The sequence below is a fragment of the Sphaeramia orbicularis genome, chromosome 11 (genome assembly GCF_902148855.1).
Source record: "Sphaeramia orbicularis chromosome 11, fSphaOr1.1, whole genome shotgun sequence".
Lineage (NCBI taxonomy): Eukaryota > Metazoa > Chordata > Actinopteri > Kurtiformes > Apogonidae > Sphaeramia > Sphaeramia orbicularis.
In genome coordinates, this window is record NC_043967.1 from 10,289,110 (window position 1) to 10,310,549 (window position 21,440).

The 21,440-nt window shown below is 39.4% G+C and overlaps 1 protein-coding gene across 6 annotated transcripts in view; it reads right to left on the reverse strand.

The window, feature by feature from the left end:
• LOC115428381 (uncharacterized) overlaps positions 1 to 21,440 on the reverse strand; it is a 73,345-nt gene that overhangs the window by 45,452 nt on the left and 6,453 nt on the right. For all 6 annotated transcript variants that reach the window (XM_030147393.1, XM_030147394.1, XM_030147391.1 and 3 more), the window contains exons 2-5: positions 16,741 to 16,809; positions 2,279 to 2,303; positions 1,724 to 1,744; positions 1,539 to 1,598 (exon numbers count right to left, since the gene is read on the reverse strand). In XM_030147393.1, coding sequence (XP_030003253.1) covers positions 1,539 to 1,598; positions 1,724 to 1,744; positions 2,279 to 2,303; positions 16,741 to 16,809 — 175 coding nt within the window. The remainder of the gene's footprint in view (positions 1 to 1,538; positions 1,599 to 1,723; positions 1,745 to 2,278; positions 2,304 to 16,740; positions 16,810 to 21,440) is intronic.

Here is a 21,440-nt window from a genome sequence, read left to right on the forward strand (position 1 = left end):
TAACACATTCAGATTTATTTTTCTCATTTTCAGAACACCTGCAAAGATAATACTTCACTTATCAGTAGTTGTTGACACTTTATTTATCAGAGTGAAACATTAAAGCTGTACTCTGTTGTGGCCTTCTAACATTCTGCTTTAGTGCTGTGTTGGCTGCAGTCATGGGGGTAAATGTAGAATCACACTGACACAACAAAGCTATGCACTGTTGAAGCCGTTGGGTGCAACATACACCTGTAGTACTGTGTTAGCCACACATGCAGGGGTAACCATGGGGTTATACTGGAGAATTGGAGCTGTGTTACAGTGTTTGGTTCACACACTACAAAAATCTAAATCTTACCAAGTGTATTTTTCTCATTTCTAGTCCAAATATCTCATCACACTTAAAATAAGACATAATCACCTAAAGAGCAACTTGAACGTGAGATATAAGAACTTATTTTTAGACAACAGATCTTGAAAATCTTATTTCAAGAAATCTTACCAAGATAATTTTCACTTGTTCCATTGGTGGATTTTTTTTTTTGCGTAATTCAAGATTTGTTGGCTTAATTCAAGCAAACAAACAAACAAACAAACAAAAAACAAGTAAAAATTATCTTGGTGACATTTCTTGCACTTAGCAAAACTCTTGATATTTTATGCCCTTATATATTGAAAAAATACAAACTGTATACTGTTTTGCGAAATAGACACCTAGAGGAGCAACAATACAGATTTTATAGTGTTATGAAAATTGGAACTGCACTTTAAGGCAGGTAAAACAGGTAGTAAAAAGTCATGGAAAAAAACCCAAAACAAAACAAAACAAAACTTATACATATACATGAATTCATTTGCACATTTGAAAAGGAGTGGGAGGAAGTATAACTTATTTAATCCCACCCCTTCTCCATACAACAGACCATCCTTTAGTTTCCTATCAGCAGACTATATGAAAGTCAAGTCCCTTAGATCTTTTGTAAGTAATTAACCTCACTTATCATCCTCACATACATACCAATACTGACATACCAGAAAAGTAAATAAATAATTGAGTACTTACATACATACATACATACATGAATCCTTGAAGGCAACACAAATGAATACACAATAAAGTAAACAATAAGATGAAGTAAACAACAACAGCAATCAAACGAAACATAATCAACAAACACATTAAAAACAAGTATTAGGACCCTCTATCTTTGTACTAGGACCAGACCATCTGTTCATATACCAGTTTAAATCAGGGGATATTTTGGCACTGCTTGCATATTTACATATCAACAACATAACAACATAATTACATGCAAATGTAATATACAGTGATTAATTTCATGGTTGGCAAACTTGTCATATGAATTTAGAGATTTTTAATCATTTCTGGTTGCATATTACAGTTTCACAGTTTTCACTTGTAATGCATGGAAATTGTTAACTTAGGAACACGCTTGCTCCCTGACTTGTGAAAAATCAACTTTAGCTGGCAGTTTATCTATATTAACGTTCTAGTTGTATAAATCCATACCAAAAACAGAAGAGCAACAAACCTATTATGGGAAGTCTGAAGGTGGCCGTACAATCCAGAAAGACAATAGAGGGAAGGAGACCTGTAGAGCAAATATTACAAAGAAAAAAATATTATACTTAAGTTATTTAGGGAAGAAATAACAGATTTAAGGACACTAAAAGTACATCAGCGAAAGAAAGAAGTGAAAGAATCAGTTTGACTTACCTTTACCGTTGAATGGTTTTTCTGAAAAAGGTGCAAAAGGTGTCAAAAATGGAGGTTAAATGGGAAAAGCAGCAATTAGTAAAAATGGACAAAGGGTTGCAATCATATACTGTGGTGTAAAGTCATATTTGCTTATCTAGTGAATTGTATGCAAATTTTTCTTTCCAAATGATGTAGCTTAGAAAGAAATACGATATGATTTAACATTTAAAAAGGGTCCAGCTTCTTTTTCCTTGCAGTTACTTTTTGTACATGCTTCCATTTAGAAAATAATCATTTCACATTTGAATCATTATAAAGCAGTTGTTTAATCAGAAAAAAAGGTTATTCTGATTCCAATCCGTTGAGGCAATTATAACATGTAATAATAATCATGTAATGCCATACGCTGTGATGCTGTGTGATATCATCTGAGATAATCGTCCCACTGTAAAATTCTCATACCACTGCAGCTAACCTATATATTGATATAAAGTCTGAGTACCTTCAAGCCCAACACAACAGAAATAAACTTTACTGTACATTAAAAATGGAAGGTGGAAATAAAGTGATTACCTTCTGGGAACATTGTCTTCATGTTCTGTAAGTGAAAATAAGAAACACACTGTGGTTATTCATTTAAAAAGATGAAGAACTGTCTGATAAAGAAAAAAATACAATATGCAGCAGTAATATTGAGAGTTTTATGTCATACATTTTTTTTTGTCCTTAACTGACATTCTACAGGGTGTCCCATAAGTCTCCATACATAGGAGACATAATACATTCCATACATATATGGTTCTAACATGTATTTCTTTATAGTTCTTCAGCAGTGGAGGACATGCATTGAAATGTGTTCCCGACATAATGGCAGTCATATAGAGCATATTATATAAATAAAAATGGTTTATGTCAAGAAACGTTTATTTTTCCTATGTATGGAGACTTATGGGACACCCTGTACTGAGAGTGAGAACAGACTCAAAATCACACACATGCGCACACACATACACACACACACAGTTTGTTCTGATGACTAGGACATCTCACTAGGACATCTCACCACGCATGAGATGTCCTACATAAACTCTGGCCAGTTCCTGTCCCATTTTGTAATTGCTTTGATTCCCAGATATGTAACTTTGTGTTTTCTATCTACTTTTGAGTTTTTGTCCAGAAATGACAGGAACAGTCATAGCACAAACCTCTGCCACAGCTGCTCAGTTATCAACAACAACAAACTAATTTAACTCAAATATAACAATCAGCCAATATGAAGTCCCCTGATCTATATGTGACATGCCCTTATATAGGTCTGATGTTTACGTGAAATGTCCCTGAACATCTGGTGTTATTTGACAAAGAAGAACATCTGGCTTCACTTAAAGGATATCGATTCTCCCCAGCCAAGGAGGCCCCTCACATAACCAAAACCTTGAACTTGTTGATTCAGGACCGATACATGTGACAAACTTATAAGCTCGGTGACCCAGATCATTTAAGGCATTTCAGATACTTCACGCAATAAAAAAACAACATTGTTGTTATAGTGTAAACACGCAGCAAGCAGTAAATCTCAAAAACCACAACTTATTTCGGTTAATGAACTACTGCCCCAGTTTCGTTAAATTTAAAACCACCCTGGTACCAAAAATCTCCGGTTATCTGGACAAAAGGCTGCATGTTCTACAGATTTTTAGACCAATGGTGGCTCTGGACTACTCCATTTAGGCTGCTTACCAGAGAGGGGTTGCGTAATTTAAATTAACTCACCAGTTATGTTTCGGATGGACGGACCAAACCAGGAGAAAGGAACAACTCACCAAAAAAGAAGGTTTGAGGTTTTAAAAAGTTAAAACAATAGCTTGATTTATTGCTTTAGGCAAAAATAGAAAAAGTTACAAACAGAGAGAAAAAGAAAAAGCCCGCCAAAAAAAGAGTTTCCTTTATTATTTTTTATAGTTTTTAGTGACTCTTGGAGACTCCCATTATTCAATGACATCATTCGTCGTACGCTTATTATTGGTTAATGGTAGTTACTGGGCAGAACATGTCAGTCACTCCATAAGCTAATTCTAAGAAAAGCACATGCTTTTGTGTATGGAGTTCTCCTATTTTTCAAACTTGTTAGTTTATTGCGCCCTCTAGCGGCAGTACACCTTGTAATTTCATCAGCGATTTGTCTCACTTGTTGTGCCGTGTGTTAACTGGTGAAGCCAAGCTGTTGATTACCTGCTGCTACAGCTGTTACTACTGTAACTGACTGATTGATCGCTGTACAAGTGTGATGAAAAAGCATGTGTGGAGTGGCAGATGTTCATTAAACTCGTAAAAAGACAGAGATCGTGTGTCGGTGCTGAGTATGACACAGTTTCACCAGTTAAGCACACCCTGTGCGGTGGGAGTTATTGGATTGACGTAGTTAATTTAGTAAAAACCGTACATTTGCATGTGCACAGCTCTTGCTTAACACCTGCACTATTAGGCTAGCATTTCTTGACCACAAAAATCCCCTTAGTTCATAATCTGGTTTTTCTGCTCGACTCTCTTTACCACAACTACTTTCTAAAGCTGTAAAATTAGATCTTTCTCGTTGCAATTGACCTTTTCTCCAAGTTCAGCACAGGCAGGTGTGAGTTCATCAAAACCACACACACACGCGCGAATCAAACCCTTCACTGACTGTTCAGTACAAATAAGGATACAAAATGCAGTTAAAAATTAAATCAGAATATGACAACTTAGATCAGCAAAAATAAAAGATTCTTCAAGCAAAAGAACTTGTACTGTAAAGATTAAGGAAACAACTTATAACATTACATTTCCTCTTCTTCTTTTCCATTTTGGTTCATGATGTATGATTTATGATGTTCATCCGACATTTTTTGGAGCAAGATTTAACGTCACACATTCGACTTCCATTCAACACAATCCATACAACAGTGGCATGATAACAATATATAACAATATATAACGATATAACATGATAATTGCAACTATTTGGAAAAGTATTGTCTCAGGGAGCAATCGTGTTGAGTTCATTTGTATTTTTCAAGCAAAACATTGTTTTTAGTTGGCATAAGAAATTATTAAAAGAAAAGCAATAAGAATGGTTACAGTATTGAAGTTATACTTGAACCATTGTTACACTTTTATTGGGGTTGAGGGAGTTCTGAAATTTTTTCTTATTCAAAAGGGGGGTGTGACAGAAAAAGTTTGAGAACCACTGTATTAGGGGTAGGATAGGAGATCAAAATGGATGATTGTTGATACAAAAGATACAGGAAACTACTGGTCTCGTATGGTATGATGAGGACAATCTGAGATAAGAGGTTTGCAAATCAACAAGGGAGACAGGAGCCACACTTGACCAACCGTTTCTTCCTTAGTTTGTTGTATCATACTCAAGCTGAGAAAGGTTTTTGTTCAACAGCTTAAAACTCAGTTGGCACAGGTGGTGGGTAAGCACCTGGACTTATGTCCCATTCTTGAGCTGGACAACAAACCGGACGACAAAACTGTGGACACACAAGCTGTAAAACTCTGTCTTTGAATGAATGTGATTAGAGGAGTTGACTGCTGTCTCATCACTGCCAGCATTTGTGCCAAAGCCTCCCTAACTGTATCTGAACTCATAGCTACCATGTCCACATGAGAACATGCATGGACTTGGACATTGATGGACTGGACACCTAAACCTACATTTACATTTACACTATGCACCTTCCACATATATACTCCAAAACATGCAATTTAACCAGCCATATTACCTGTGTCACAATTTCATGTTACAGATATAGGACAATATAATTCATCACATTACAGAAACTTTTATTCTCCAGTACACACAAATAATCACATTCCATTGATGGAAGAGGTAAAACTGAAAAATAGACTGGAACACACACCAGTCTGTTCATGTTTTGACTTTGACTACATTGTGCTCAAGTTTAATGAGCACATCTAAGTAGAGATGCTTGCCTTGACTTTGGTTTATTACACCATTAATTATTTTAGCGGTGTCACGCAATGACATGTTTTTTTTTTTTCATGCAAGTACTTCCTGCTTGCAAGGACTTCCCTTAGAAGACAGTTTTTTACTGTCTTTTGCTGCACCAGAAACACACCAAACGTGATGTCACTATTGTTTTTATTGTGTATCATAAGTCTGGTTTCACTTGTCCTTTCAATACAATTGACTTCACAGTATTAGTTTGCCATCTGCACTTTCCACACAAGTTGAAACAGAGACTCTGTGAGGCTCCACCTTTGTGCTACGTCATCTTAAATCAGTCATGTTATCAGGCCATGCTGACCATTCAGGGACTCACAAGGGTTAATCACTTAGCTCTGACTAAAAGTTCAATGGTTGCTGGTGTTAACTGCAACATGTTATACATGATGGGTTAATTTTCACTTAATTAGTAACCAAACAGTTAAGTATTTATGTGTCTATCAAACAAGCCTTGAGCAATCACTCAAGGCTTGCATTAGGCTAATCAGTGCAAGCCTTAAGTGATCACTAATAATCCATATGCACATGCAAAAAGTAGAAAATGTAATTCTGGAGGTTTTAAGGGAATTTTCCTGATAATAACATGATTCCCGTTTTTTGCCGTTACTTCCATTGAATGATAATTGTGGGTTTTTTTAATCCCACAAAGGGAGGAATATTGTGTTTATGTGCCCTTAAATGTGTTGCAATGTTTCTGCTGAAGTATAGGGTGTAGAAGGAAAATGAATTATTGATTCATTTTGTCCGACCCTTTTAGACTTTGTACTTGTTATTCTGAAGATACTAAGCAAATCAATAGTCTAGCCAAAACGCAGATACTGTAGGGATATGTAATGGAACTTGGGTAAACATGCATACATGAGCGACACAGTATGCTCTCTGATTTTCAGTTGTCGGTGTCCAGTCTTAGCAGACTGCACCCTGTTTGACCAAACAGCGAGACTTTGTCTCTGAATCTGTTTGTTGGATCATTGCTGATTATTGCTGGTTTTTCATTTCAATTTGAAACATCATCTACAGGCTTATTGTGCTTCTTTCTTTCTCACCGTAAAGTCTAGGTCCTGACACAGGGGTTACTACAGGTCACTGATTCTCTGGTGAGAATCATTTAGACTAGTCAATCTCACAGTATCAACCAGTTAAGCCAGATGCTTCCTGTTATGTGCATGACCAAATGTTGTTTGGCCAAGTTCAGGGTTTCCGGTAAGGGACTGAAGAGTGACAAACTGGCAAAATGTTCTATTTGTGGTAAGGAATTCATGTGTATCACAGCACATACTCGTGTGTATAAAAGAATTTAAGCAGGACTCCCTGCTTTTGTTTTTTTGTTTGTTTTTTTGTTTGAGCTCCATTTTCCCTCTCCCTGAAAAGAAAAAGTCCCCTGCCTTTTGCAGGCCACAGTTCTGAATAAGAATGTTTTCTTAATCTGTCTTGCCTCGTTAAATAAAATAAAAACTCTCCAAACTGCAAATATGTGTCCATGTCTGTTTCTTCCGCAGCATAATCATGTACATACATGCGTCTACATAGAACAGGATGATTTGTCTGTTAACATAATATTAATAAAATGTATAAGCCATTTGTACATAATGCCTGCTGTCACACTGATGTGATTAATTACTTAGGAATTATAGTGGACATACTGAGTGTGGGCAGCCGTTACCACAGATATTGGCTGATAATTAATAGCATTCTGACATTAACCATCCCTTAGTTTCAGATGTGTAATCCACATCCACATCTTCAGCTCCAGCAGCTTCTTCAGTTCTAACATCTTTGCGGGAGCCCCTACCCCAGCACTGGGGCCCACCTGCCACATCCACACCGTCTGCAAAATCATCACTGTCCCTTTCATCTCCTCCTTCACCTGTGGGCTTTCCTCACCACCTTGAGAGCTTGGTGAAAACAGGACTAAAGATGATTCCACTCACTCTGCATATCACAAGATCACCACAGGTACTACAGAACTCTATGCTCGTCCAGACATTACCTCCGTTGTCCCCCAAGAACTCCATTTCCCCTTCTGCACCCACCCTAACACCTCCCACTCGACCCCCCACCGGTGTCCACCACCCCTATCAAGATCCCCCCACCGCCTCGCCAGTGTCCAACACCCCTGTCAAGACCCCTGCCACCTCCCCCTACACCAAACATCCAACCCAAGCTCTTGTCTGCTATCACCAACTAGGACACCCAGGGCCTCTGCTGTCCCAGGACTTTTAGTCACAATAAAGCACTTATCAACCTAAAGCCCAGGGAGAGCGCTCTCCCCCAGCGCTATACCAACACTAACATGTCACAGACTAAACAAAGAAGAAACAACTAGACGGTCCAATAAGATAAATTTAATCCAAATTCCTTGGAATCAGATAACTGGCCCCACTAAAACTAATCTGAAGCTTGCGGTGCTCAATGTCAGATCTTTATGAAACCAATTCTTTTTAATTAATAATTAGGCCCGAGCCGAGTAAAGCCGGCGCAGGGCCTATTGAGTCTGCAGTGGGCGCATGGGGACAAAATCGCCAGTGGTGCGGTCGCCTTTCGCCACTGTCGCCACTCTCACACATATTCACATTCACGGCACTGAGACCTTTCCGAAGATGTATATGACATGTGCACAAATCGCATATTTACACCTGCTCAGAATGAATGGGAGTCAATGGGACACGCCCACTCGGGGTCAGTCATGTGGGTGTAAGTCCACGACACGTGACCTCTGACCCCACAGACATGTGGGGGACCTCAAGAGCTTTCAAATAAGGTCAAATATGTGGTTGCCATAGAAACGGCTATATTGTTCTTGCTCAGATTATTATTATTATTATTATTTTTTTTTGTCTTATTTTTCTTTCTCCTGCGCTTTGAGCTCAATTTTGACCCCCTGAACATTTACGAAAACTCACCAAATTTTGCACAAAATTCAGAAGTGTGAGAAATTGAATTTACGTATAGGTTTCGTAGATGTCGGTAAAGAAATGTTGCAGCAGCGCCCCCTTGAAAAGTGGAAATGCATTACGCCAATGGGAGCACGTCCAACATAAAGTTTGTCGTAGAGCCACGAAAATCGGTACACAGATTCATCATGAGGAGACAAACAAAAAATATTATTATGGCCACGCCCCAAAACCAACCCTTAGTCGGCCATATTGGATTGAAATTTCCAAAATGCTGAGTCAGCGTTTTCGCTGACGTCGTATTTTAACTATCTCCTACTAAGCCGTTTGGCCGGATGAGCTCAAAATCGGTGTACAGTATCTAGAGAAGTGGGACATAAAAAGTTAGCCGAATTTTTTGAATCGGTGTCACCGTTTTTGTGTGACGAGGTTGCAAACTTTGCGAAGTTTTTTCAAAAATTTACCATTACAAAAATTGCTTCAGCTCAGACATACAAACACCAATTTGGCTGAAATTTGACTCAGACATCCATCTCCCTGGCCTACACCCATTTACTAAAAGAAATTGAAATTTCGCACTATAGCGCCCCCTACAAATGTACATTTACAAAAATTACATCAGTTCGGACATACAAACACCGATTTGGCTCAAATTTGACTCAGACATCTGTCTCCCAGGCCTACACCTATTTGTCAAAAGAAACTGAAATTTTGCACTACAGCGCCCCCTTCAAGTTTTTTTTTTATTTTTTTATTAAAATTGCTTCAGTTCGGACATACGAACACCAATTTGGCTCAAATTTGACTCAGACGTCTATCTCTCAGGCCTAAACCAATTAGTCAGAAAAATTTGAAATTTGGAGCTATAGTGCCCCCTACAATTTGACCTTCACGAAAATTACTTCACTTCAGACATACGAACACCAATTTGGCTCAAATTTGAATCATTTGTTAATCTCCCAGGCCTACACCCATTTATCAAAAGAAATTTCCATTTCGCTCATTAGCGCCCCCTACAAATTTACCTTCACGAAAATTGCATTACTTCGGACATATGACCACCGATTTGGCTCAAATTTGACTCAGTGGTACATCGTGCAGGCCTACACCCATTCAATTGAAGAAATTTAATGTTAGCTGCATAGCGCCCCCTACAGATTTACTTATACAAAAATTTCCTTACTTCGGACATACGAGCAATGATTTCCCTCAAATTTGAATCAGTTGTCAATCTCCCAGGCCTACACCCATTCATCAGAAGAAACTGAAATTTGGTGCTAGAGTGCCACCTGCTGAACGATGGGCATACTTCCACTGGACGTGCCCTTGGCGAGGGCCTTTAGATGCCGCTTGCGGCTTTAATTTTATTTCCTCTTATAATCATGATTTTATGTTTTTAACTGAGACATGGCTTGATAGCAAGATGGGTAAAGCAGTTTAGATTGAATCCACCCTAACTAACTTTGGATCTATATCAGAAATACGAGAAAAGAAAAAAGGTGTATGTGCATTATTTAGACATGATATAGTTACCCATAAGCTCTCATTTGGGGTGTTTTCATCTTTTGAGTATGTATCTTTCAAAATGGAGCTAAATGTATCTCCTTCCATACTCTATGTAATCATATACAGGCCTCCCCAACAGTGTCAAAGTTTTATTGATGATTTTACTGAGATGCTTTCAGTTGTGTGCACAGAGTTTGGCTGTATCATCATTACAGGTGATGTGAATGTACATGTGGATAATGTGTGTGACAAGAATGCTAAAGAACTCTGTGCTGTCCTTGAAACCTTTGGTTTAATTCAGCATGTGAGTGAGCCCACCCACAGCAGAGGGCACACTCTGGACCTGCTCATTACTAAGGGGGTCAATATTTCAAGTGTCAATGTGGTCGATGTAGCCTTATCTGATCATTTCTGTGTCTTCTTTGAACTGTCAATAATTCTCAAACCAATGGCTGGACCTGCAGTTGTTCAGAGGAGACACATTAATGACAGCACAGGCATGCTGTTTATGGAGATGATTAGGTTTGAAAATGCCTCATGTTCTAATGTTGACGATCTGTTAAAGTCATATTCGTCTTGTGTTCTAAATGTTCTGGACACCATTGCTCCCGTTAAGGTTAAAATGGTTAGAAATAGGCAGAAGGCACCATGGAGAAATGATGACTCTGTCAGGGCACAGAAGAAGGAGTGCCGGAGGGCTGCACGGAAATGGCACAAGTCTGAGCTTCAGGTTCATTATGAGATTTCCAAAGAACAGTTGTGTGTGTTCAATCAGATTTTGCGTAGAACAAGGGAGAGGTATTTTTTAGAAATGATTGCAAACTGTAGAAACAACTCTTGTGTCCTGTTTGCAACAGTAAATAGGTTAACAAACCCTCCTGCTCCACTGCCTCCAGAACTAGTTTCCACATCGAAGTCCAATGAGTTTGCAGCATTCTTTAATGACAAGGTTCAGGGCATTAAACACTCAATTAATCCCACAACACAGTTACCACTGCAGCCTTCCACACACCTAGAGCTGACACATTTCACACCTGTCACTGACAAAACAGTCCAAGAGACCATCTCCAGTCTGAGTTCAGCCACAATTTTGAGTTGTAACCTGATTATTTGACTACTGCAGCCCTGCAACACAGAATTAATACTGATATTAGAAAGGAAATAAATATGACATTTCAGCAGTAAATAGCTGAATCTGCTCTAAAATAATGAATTTGACAGAAACATTGCCATGTTTCTACAGTGGCTCAGAACTTCTTTGTCAACTTTATTCTGTTTAATGGAAGTGCTTCTAGCTTTAAGGCACATTACTATCACCCTGGGGCACCGCTACCAATTTGGCCCCCCTGAAACAGAATCATGTTGGGCCCTTGGTACAAGAAACTCACTGGAGGGGGAGGGTGGGCGGAGCTTCGTGATTTTCACTTAACTATTCCTCTAACTCCGCGCTCAGCCACAGGTGACCGAAGTTTATATTTCTAGAACGACCGGCTTCCGTGACCCGCCTCCGTCGGCCAGTTCCTCTGCACTACAGGTCTGAGTTAGAGGCCGGGAGGACCTCCCACGGAGGAGTTTTCCCCCACCCTCCCTCCACGTCCCTCCTGTGCCAGAACCTTTGCGACCACGACCAAGTCTCCGCGAGGGGCTCGCGAGACGGAGCCACCTGCGCTTCCGCGTCTGCGGTTTCCGGGTCATTTAATCACGGTCCTGCTCTGAAAAATCGATTTCAACCACTATTAATCGATTACGCAAAATTAAAATGAGATCGATCTAAGATCGATTAAATCGATTTTTTTACCCAGCCCTACTCTTTACACAGAACTTTTAGATTTGGTTAATGTTTATGCACCCAACAACAAAGACCCTGGCTTTTTCAGAAATGTATTCCTTACATTGTCATCACTAAATGGTCACTATATTATATCTGGAGATTTCAATTGTACACTAGACCCCAATAAAGATAGATCATCGCATTCTGTTATAACCCATGTTAAAAGTAGGGCAACAATTCATCAGTTTATTAAAGATTTAAATTTGAGTGATATCTGGAGGGATAGAAATCCTGATTCTTTAATGTACTCATGATGACTAAAGTTCATAATTGTAACTATGATAGCATCATCATTTCTGACCGTGCTAGAAGTAATTTGGTATATGTCGACTCAAGATTACTACGAGAACCCCCAAATGGAAATTCCAGCAAAAATAGCTTCAGGACACTGAATTAATGATATTTCTTGAGTAACAAATTGATATGTATTTTACAATTAATCTGTGTGAAACATCTGCTAGTATTAGAAGGGGAAGCATTTAAAGCTTTTGTCAGAGGCCAGATTATTTGCTTCACTAGCTCAAAATCTAAAAAAGTCTAACAAAAACTGTTTGTATTGGAGACAAAAATTAAAAGCATGGAGGTTTTCTACTTCAAAAATCCTTGCCCTAAGCTTCATCAGGACTTGCTTGCATTGAGGGTACAGTACAATGAACTCTCAGCTGACAAAGCTGCTGCTAATCTCCTAAAAGTAAAACAGAGCTTTTTTGATCAAGGTGAAAAGGCAGGTAAGATTCTGGCATAGCGCATAAACCAACTTCAAGCGGAAAGAACTATCACAACACTTATTTGTAAGGGGGGGGGGACCATTTCGGACCCTAATGTAATACATTCCAAATTTAGGGACTACTATAAAAATTTATACAGTTCTGAAATTACTGGGGGGCATCTCGACCGAAGTTGATCTTCATTCCGAGATAATCTTAACATACCTAAAATAGAAGAAGAGGAAAGTTTTATGGTGGGTGAAAAGCTGACATTAGAGGAAATTTTAGGGGTAATACAATGTATGAATTCTGGAAAAGCTGCAGTGCCAGACGGTCTGCCCATTGATATATATAAAAAATTTGAATCCAAAAAAAAACAACCCTTTTTGGAGATGTTTTTTGAATTCCTCCAGAATGGAAAGTTCAGCCCTTTTGGTTTGGGGGAGGGATTTTGTAATTGGGTTAAACTCTTATACAATGATCCATATGCTGAAATAATTACAAACAACAACATATCTAAATCAATTAACATCAAAAGAGGATGTAAATAAGGCTGTTCTCTCTCGCCCCTATTACTTATAAACTCAACTGGACCATTAGCTATTGCTGTGAGAGAACATGCACTGCTAACAGGTATAAATATTGGAGAGATTGACAATCCGATAGCTTTGTTAGCAGATGACATAGTTCTTTTCCTTCGAAATTTGGAGAAATCTATTCCCACTCCTCTGGTCCTAATTAAAAGATTTGGCAACATATGTGGATATAAAATCAATAACTCAAAATCCGCATTAATGTTTCTCAACCAAAAGGAGAGGAATAACCCACCCACATATGTTCAACATTTTAAAACAGCGGACTCTTTTAACTATTTGGGCATCCAAATAGTTCCAAAACTAGAAGAGATAGTTAATGCCAACTATAGTCCTATGATAGCATCTATCTCTGAAGTTCTTATGGAATATTAGATGCCTCAGACTCCAGCTATCTCTTTTATACACTGTAAAAAAAAAGCCAAACAAGCGTAAAAACGGTAATGTTACGGCAGCTGGGGTGCCAAAAAAAATACTGTTAAATAATGGAAAATAACCATCTCATAAAATTACGGTAATTTTCCATAATTAAAATACAGTTTTTTGCCCTAACTTTACATGAGATTTTGCACTTTTTTTTTTTTGACTTTTTAATGTTCAGTAGAGAATATTTTCATGTATTAAAACAATCAAATTACCTATAAATATGGACGAACATTGTTATAAAACAAAGAATAGGGCTTAAAATAGCAGAAAGGTTCCGTTATTACTTGGTGTTTATCACATGATTTTATGTTAAAAACTTGTATATCAATTAATATCTGATGTAATAAAATGATATACCACACATAAAAACATTTGATTTATCTTTCAAAACCTCAATTAATATGGAGCCTAATTTGTGTCTTTATTATGCAATCAAAAAGAATAGATTTGAAAACAAAAGAAAACTTTGCGAACAAAATTAGAATTTCAAAAATACAAAAAATATGTTTTGTGATTAAAACTGTATCTTCATAAATCCACAAGTTTTATTTACAAATCAAAATTTTGCTCTCATGAAACACAGATTCGTTTACGCTTCCTGAACTTTCGTTTGCACTTCCAGAAGTTTTGTTTGCGCTTCGTCCTAACCTTCATGGGCGGGGCCTCCTCTGAAAACTGTAAGAAGCCTCCTGATTGGTCAGTGTCCCTCAGAGAGACGGAATGACAACTTCCGCCTCAGAGAGAAGCAATGACAACCTCCGCCCCCACATTCTAATGGCGGTACGGGAGACGCGAGGAGTTGACTGAAGGAGGCAATCATTGATCATAACAGGTATGTTTTGGGTAACTCTCCTGTCTTATTGATGCTATTAAGGTTACACTTGTCGCTCTTCTTGGGCTGTTTTCCCCAACTAGTGGAGATCGCGTTATCAGACATGAACACTCTTAATTTACAGCTAGCTAGCTTACTAGCTTACCGCTATGCACCCATCATAAGTGACTGACGAGCACATTACGGTCCCGGCTTCGGCGACAGTTGGCTCAATCTCACAAATTTCGGCCTTTTATGTATATATTAGGGATGTTCCGATACCAGTATTGGGTATCGGCTCCGATACTCCTTGTGTGTACTCGTAAAAGTAATCCGGTACAAATGCACCGATACCACTTACGGCCGTGTGACATTCACAGTTCAGTGCAGCAGGTACGCGGCAGTGGAATAATGTGTGTGGAGTGTGGAGATTTTTCGAAATAAGCGACAGTGATAAAAGTAATGCTGACTGCAAGTAACGTTAAAGACACAGACAGATACGGACGCAGCGTTCTGTCCGTCCTCTGCGTACATTCCATCCATTTTCCAGGTGCTGGTGGAGACAGAGAATACCAGCAGGAGTACGGAGCGGTGCGGACCACCGCCAGCGGAAGTGAAAATGAAACTTATCACTCATTTCTCTCTTCTCTTCCTGCTGAAGCTAAACTTTTAAACCTTATCAGTGAAAACGCTGCAATATTAGTATCACATTAGTGTTGCCTCTGTCATCTCCATGTTTGTTATTACTGACTTTCTTTAACAAAAATTTAACAAATTTAATTGTAATATTCAAGACCTATGCACTGAAGATAAGGGTATGCTCTTCCACTGCTTATGGTCGTGTCCTAGAGTGGGGGAGTTCTGGGAAGAGGTTAAATTAATAATTCAGGAGATCAGACTAGACCGAGAGCCAAAACTTTTTTTACTGGGTCTTCACCCACGGGGGCATAACATAAAACAGCATGAACAAATCTTTCTTAATATATACACACACCACCTACATCCCCACATGTACGCTTATAGGCACACTCCTACATGCATGAACAAACCCACATATGCACGCACACCCACACCCACCCAAAACCCCCGACCCCCCAGCAAGAGAAGAAAAGACCCCAATAACACCACCCACGCGGGTGCCCCCCACCAACCCTGCCAGAAGCCAAACACTGCAAACCAAACACCGCCCCCCTCCCCCTTAAGGACCCAGACAACACCACCGTGGGTCCTCCCCAAAGCGCAGCAGCCAAACCCAGCCCCAGCGCCAACCGGAACCCAAAACAGTAACGCTACTTGCAGGAAACCCCACCACCCCACCAGCAACCGCCACACCTCCACATGCACACATACACACACACACCTTTCACGCCACTGCGTCCTGCAGCAGACAAGGGGACAGCCAGCTCAGGCCCCCCACACACACACAAAAAAAGACTGCCCTGGGGCTGGCAAACTTCTTCTCCGGCTTCTTCTCAATAGCATTTCTGCAGGTGTATGTTGTCGTTATGTAGGAATGTAACGATGTAAATTCACATATTGTATGCATGAGACATAGAGTTTTCATTCCATTTGACTGAATTCTCTCTCTCTCTCTCTCTCTCTCTCTCTCTCTCTCTCTCTCTCTCTCTCTCTCTCTCTCTCTCTCTCTCTCTCTCTCTCTCTCTCTCTCTCTCTCTCTCTCTCTCTCTCTCTCTCTCTCTCTCTCTCTCTCTCTCTCTCTCTCTCTCTCTCTCTCTCTCTCTCTCTCTCTCTCTCTCTCTCTCTCTCTCTCTCTCTCTCTCTCTCTCTCTCTCTCTCTCTCACAGGAATCTAAAAACCTGTAAGGAGGGAATTTTACGGGGCCAGGGTCACTGGAGTGTGTCTCCACAGTATGAACCTTTCCTGAACTTATAAGGAGGCTAAACAAGCCCTTGCCTCAGGACAGGTACTCATGGCGGTCCCCGAAAACTCATGGGTGGGGTTGGAGGTTTACTCTGTGCCAAGTGGGTATACTCAAAGCAGGATATGACATCACTGGAAAGCATCCAAACCGTTTTTAAAACCCACACTGTCACACAACAACGAGGCTATGTGATGATTGAACCTGATTACACTGGTGGTGGGTCCTGCTCTACAGTGGAGACATGGCGGCCAAGAGGACCAAGCGAGAGGACCTTCCTGTAAAGTTCCCCCCTCTGTTCTTTTACCAGGAACTTCCTCAGTGGAAACATGCTGTATGAGTTCCTTCAGTGTACATGAAGTTTAATACTTGCCTTTCGATGTTCCGATGAGGACACATGCTTCTTGAAATCAAAAACCTTCTTATATGTGGTGAGGCAGACCTGCAGCAAGAAAAACAGTTCATTAGTGTTGTCATGGGAGGTGATGAAAAGGATCAGAGTATTCTTGCATTAATTTAATGTATGTTGCACCGTCCTTATTGATTCACACATTCTAAACTTATTTGCATTTACTTTTTTAATCAGTATTACAACTTTTCAACCTTCAACCAAACTGCAATACCCTGAAGCACAAAGAAAAATGTCAATAAAAATAGATGGAAACACATCTGTTGTGCTTGACAATGGATGCATGTTTTTTTTCCATTTTTTTCCGCACTGTTTTTTTTTTTTTTTTCCGAAAATCTGAATGAAGAATGAATTATCATCAACATCCTACAGCATCAACATCAACCTACAGAACTTTCACAAGGTCTCTTGGTAAAGATCTGACACCCTAATAGTTGCAATGGATGTCTGAATCAGTTATTAGTTTTCAGTTGCTTCACTATTCTTAAAATTATTCCAAAACACACATTAAAGAAAGACATCTGGCACTGAACTATGGATGTAGTGCTGCCACTAACAACTAATTTTCTAATGATTATTTTTTCAACTAATTTTTCGATTAGTCGACTAATCTAAACGACAATTTTTTTTAAAAAATCAAGTGTTTGTCATTTTGTTGTGTCTATTCTATTTTGAATACAACTCAAGGGCCAAAACATAAAATGTCACCTGTACCATGGTAAATGTTAACAATATAAATAAATTAAATACTACCAAACAAAAAATTACAAAGTGGGAAGTTTTCCACACCCGCCCCCCCAAAAAATTGCACAAAGTTATTCAAGCAAATGGCTAGCTATATCAATATCAAACAAAATATTAATACAATAGGCCCTTACAATTTCCAGTGAGTATTTGCTTAACAGTGCACATATATATGATGCAAATATGGTCTCATATCTCTGCCAATCATTTTCAAGACACTGTCACTGAGTACTGATGCCAGTTGTAGCATGCTAGGGCTGTACAGTGCGACAACTTTTGTCGCATTTGCTACTAAAAATCATTCTCTGCAAAGAGAAATATGGATCCACTAGCACAAATGCGAAGGAGTTGCGCTGGTATCATGTCTAAAATAGTGGGGAAAACTAGGCTATATTACTGTCTCTTGTCCTATTCATCAGTTGTTTGAACAGTGCTTCATAGGAGTTGTAGTTCTAACTGTGTACTGTCCTTCTCAATCCCAATACAAAAGAACTACATTTCCAAGTAAACATTCCCACCCTCGCTGATGTGTGCCCGGAAACCATGACATTTGTATAATTTTTTACATTACAACTAAGAAGAAGAAGAAGCCTCGACCAAAATGAAGAGGTATTTTTCTGTAGTTTCTACCTCAGTATGTCACAACAACAATGTCAATGTATGTGGGGGTGCGGTCCATACATAACGCCACTTACACTAGCGTGAAAAGGAAACTGAACCTTAACATACTTTCAATGTCTGACTCCTGACTTCTATGAGGGGCCGCATGGGACATTATTCAGACTTACCATTCACACACGTATATGAAATGCATTCACGCACACATGTGAAAATGCACACACACACATATGAAAACGTAAACATACACATATGAAATGCATTCACACACACATGTGAAAACACACACATACACATATGAAATGCATTCACACACACGTGAAAATGCACACATACACATATGAAATGCATTCACGCCCATGTGAAAACGCACACATACACATATGAAATGCATTCACACACACACACACACACACGTGAAAACGCACACATACACATATGCATTCACACACACATGTGAAAACACACACATACACATATGAAATGCATTCACACACACGTGAAAATGCACACATACACATATGAAATGCATTCACGCCCACGTGAAAACGCACACATACACATATGAAATGCATTCACACACACACACACGTGAAAACGCACACATACACATGAAATGCCGCGTTCCTCCAACGAAAAGAGGAGTAGATGACTGAAGTTGATACGGTAATTTGGATCTCAAATAATGAACAATACAGCTTAGTGCAGGCTTGCGTCAGTAGCTAATGTTAGCTACTAATACTAGTGTCAAACGTTAGCTTATATAACATTACCTGTCTATATGTAACTTTAAAGCAAAATAGTGTGTGTGTGTGTGTGTGTGTGTGTGTGTGTTGTCAGTTACATTGTCAACTAACCATGTGGTACTTATTCCATATAGCTAGTTAAATGCTAACGTAGCTTTATTGCTAACACCGTTAAGTTCGCTAGCTACTCGATCTCACTGATGCTAATCAACTAGCTCTTATAACTAACTCAATTATAAGAGTTAGTTTAATGCCAGGTGGAAGTCTGACGGGGAAAGTTCAGGGGTCAATGAAAAAGAGGAGCTATGAGGTTGAAGGGAGAGCAAGTAGCTAGTGGACTTAAGGGTGCTGGCACTGGCAATAAAGCTAACGTTATTGTACCCGGGTAATGTTAGCGTTTAATTAGCTACATTAGAATAAGTACCATGTGGTTAGTTGACAACATAACCGACACACACATGCTTTAAAGTTACATATAGACAGGTAACATTATATAAGCTAACATTTAGTGCTAGTACTAATAGTACTAATGTTAGCTACTGATGCTAGCCTACACTAAGCTGTATTCATCATTTGAGATCCAACTTCAGCCATCTTCTCTTCTTTTTGTCGGAGGAAAGCGGAAATTAGAGTGTTTTATGTACATCATTTCTGTTATTGCAACATGGGACACAGCACTGCACCATTTTACAATGTTTTGAATATTCTGCGATTGGACACTCAAGTCCAGCAACCGACTTCTACGACACAGTCGGTTGGACCCGTAGAGAACCGCCTAGCAACATCCAGGCATATCTGCAGATTAAGGCAGAAGGAGATCCCCGGGGAGCTCCGGAGCCGTTGCCAGCTTGATGTGAGGGAAAAAGCCTTGTTAGGTGGTTGTATATGGGTCCGACCGACTGTCGAAGCAGTCGGTTGCTGGCTGTCTGTACACCTATATACCAGTGTCTGTGCAGAAGCTAACAAATTATGGAGCAATGTCGCTGCTTCAGATAAATCGTTTGCTGACATCAATACGAGGCAACTGTTTAATCTTCTGATAGCTGAATAAAACAGGAAATATACCAGTAAACAATAACATGGGGGGGGTATCTGATTTCCTCTTCTCTGCCTTTGTGTTCAAGTGAAATGCCTTCCTGTTCAAGTGAAAAATATACGTTTGAGAAAGTATTTCACAGGTGTGTGAATGCATTTCATATGTGTGTGTGCATGTTTTCACGTGTGTGTGAATGCAATTCACATGTGTGAATGTGTTTTCACATGTGTGTGTGCATTTTCACGTGTGTGTATTTTTGTGTGTGCGTTTTCACATATTTGTGAGTGCATTTCACGTGTGTGTATTTTCATGTGTGTGTTTTTTCACATATGTTTGTGAGTGCATTTCACATGTGTGTGTGCTTTTTCACGTGTGTGTGCATTTTCACTTGTGTGTTTTCACGTTTGTGAATGCATTTCATGTGTGTGTGCGTTTTCACGTGTGTGAGAATGCATTTCACATGTGTGTATGTGCATTTACACATGCATGTGAATGCGTTTCACGTGTGTGTGTGTGTGTTTTCAAATGTGTGTGTGAATGCATTTCACATGTGTGTATGTGTTTTCACGTGTGTGAGTGCATTTCACATGTGTGTGCGTTTTCATGTGTGTGTGTGTTTTCACATATGTGTGTGAATGCATTTCATGTGTGTGTGTTTTCACATATGTGTGTGAATGCATTTCATGTGTGTGTGTTTTCACATATGTTTGTGAGTGCATTTCACGTGTGTGTGCATTTTCACATATGTTTTTGAGTGCATTTCACACGCGTGTGTGAATGCTAATTCTGAAGTATGTCCCATACGGCCCCTCATAGACTTCTGTGCATCTCTTATACAGCGGCTCTTACATGAAATTTTCACAACTTCTAGCTTGTATCCACTGGACCCCCTCCACTGCTGTATGCCCCCCCCACAAATGCTGGGCCCCATGAATTTATCATGTTTACCCCCTCTTATCGGCGCCTTAGGCAGCATCTGTCTGAATTTGCGAGCAATGTGCATCTCTCTCTCGCTCTCTCTCAAACCTTCAAACAGTATAAGCCCCAAAGTTTTCAAGCACAGTGAAGCATATTGTTTAGTCAAACGGAGCTTTATACATTTTTGTTGAGTAAAATCTATTTTGAATTATGGGACTGATTACAATCGTTTCTTGTTAATTAGAGCCCGACCGATTAATCGGCCTGCCGATACAGTACCAACATCTGTCTGATGCAGTGTAACACATGTCCTTCACATAGTGTCTGAGGTTGTCTGTGGCCGGTGGAGCATAGGTCGACTCCCGTTCAACTGTTTTGTGTCTGAGACCATTTCCCACACACAGAGATTCCTTGCTTATGCAACCCAACGGGTTCATCAGCTGTTCATATGGCTGGTCTCAGATGATCTTGCAGGTGAAAATGAATGCTGTGGATGTCTGTGTCATTGTGCTATATGGTAAAACCAGACATTTTAGAGTCACTATGCTGCTGTCACTTTTTAAAAAAATTAAACTAAAAAACATTACTTCACATTGCTGTTA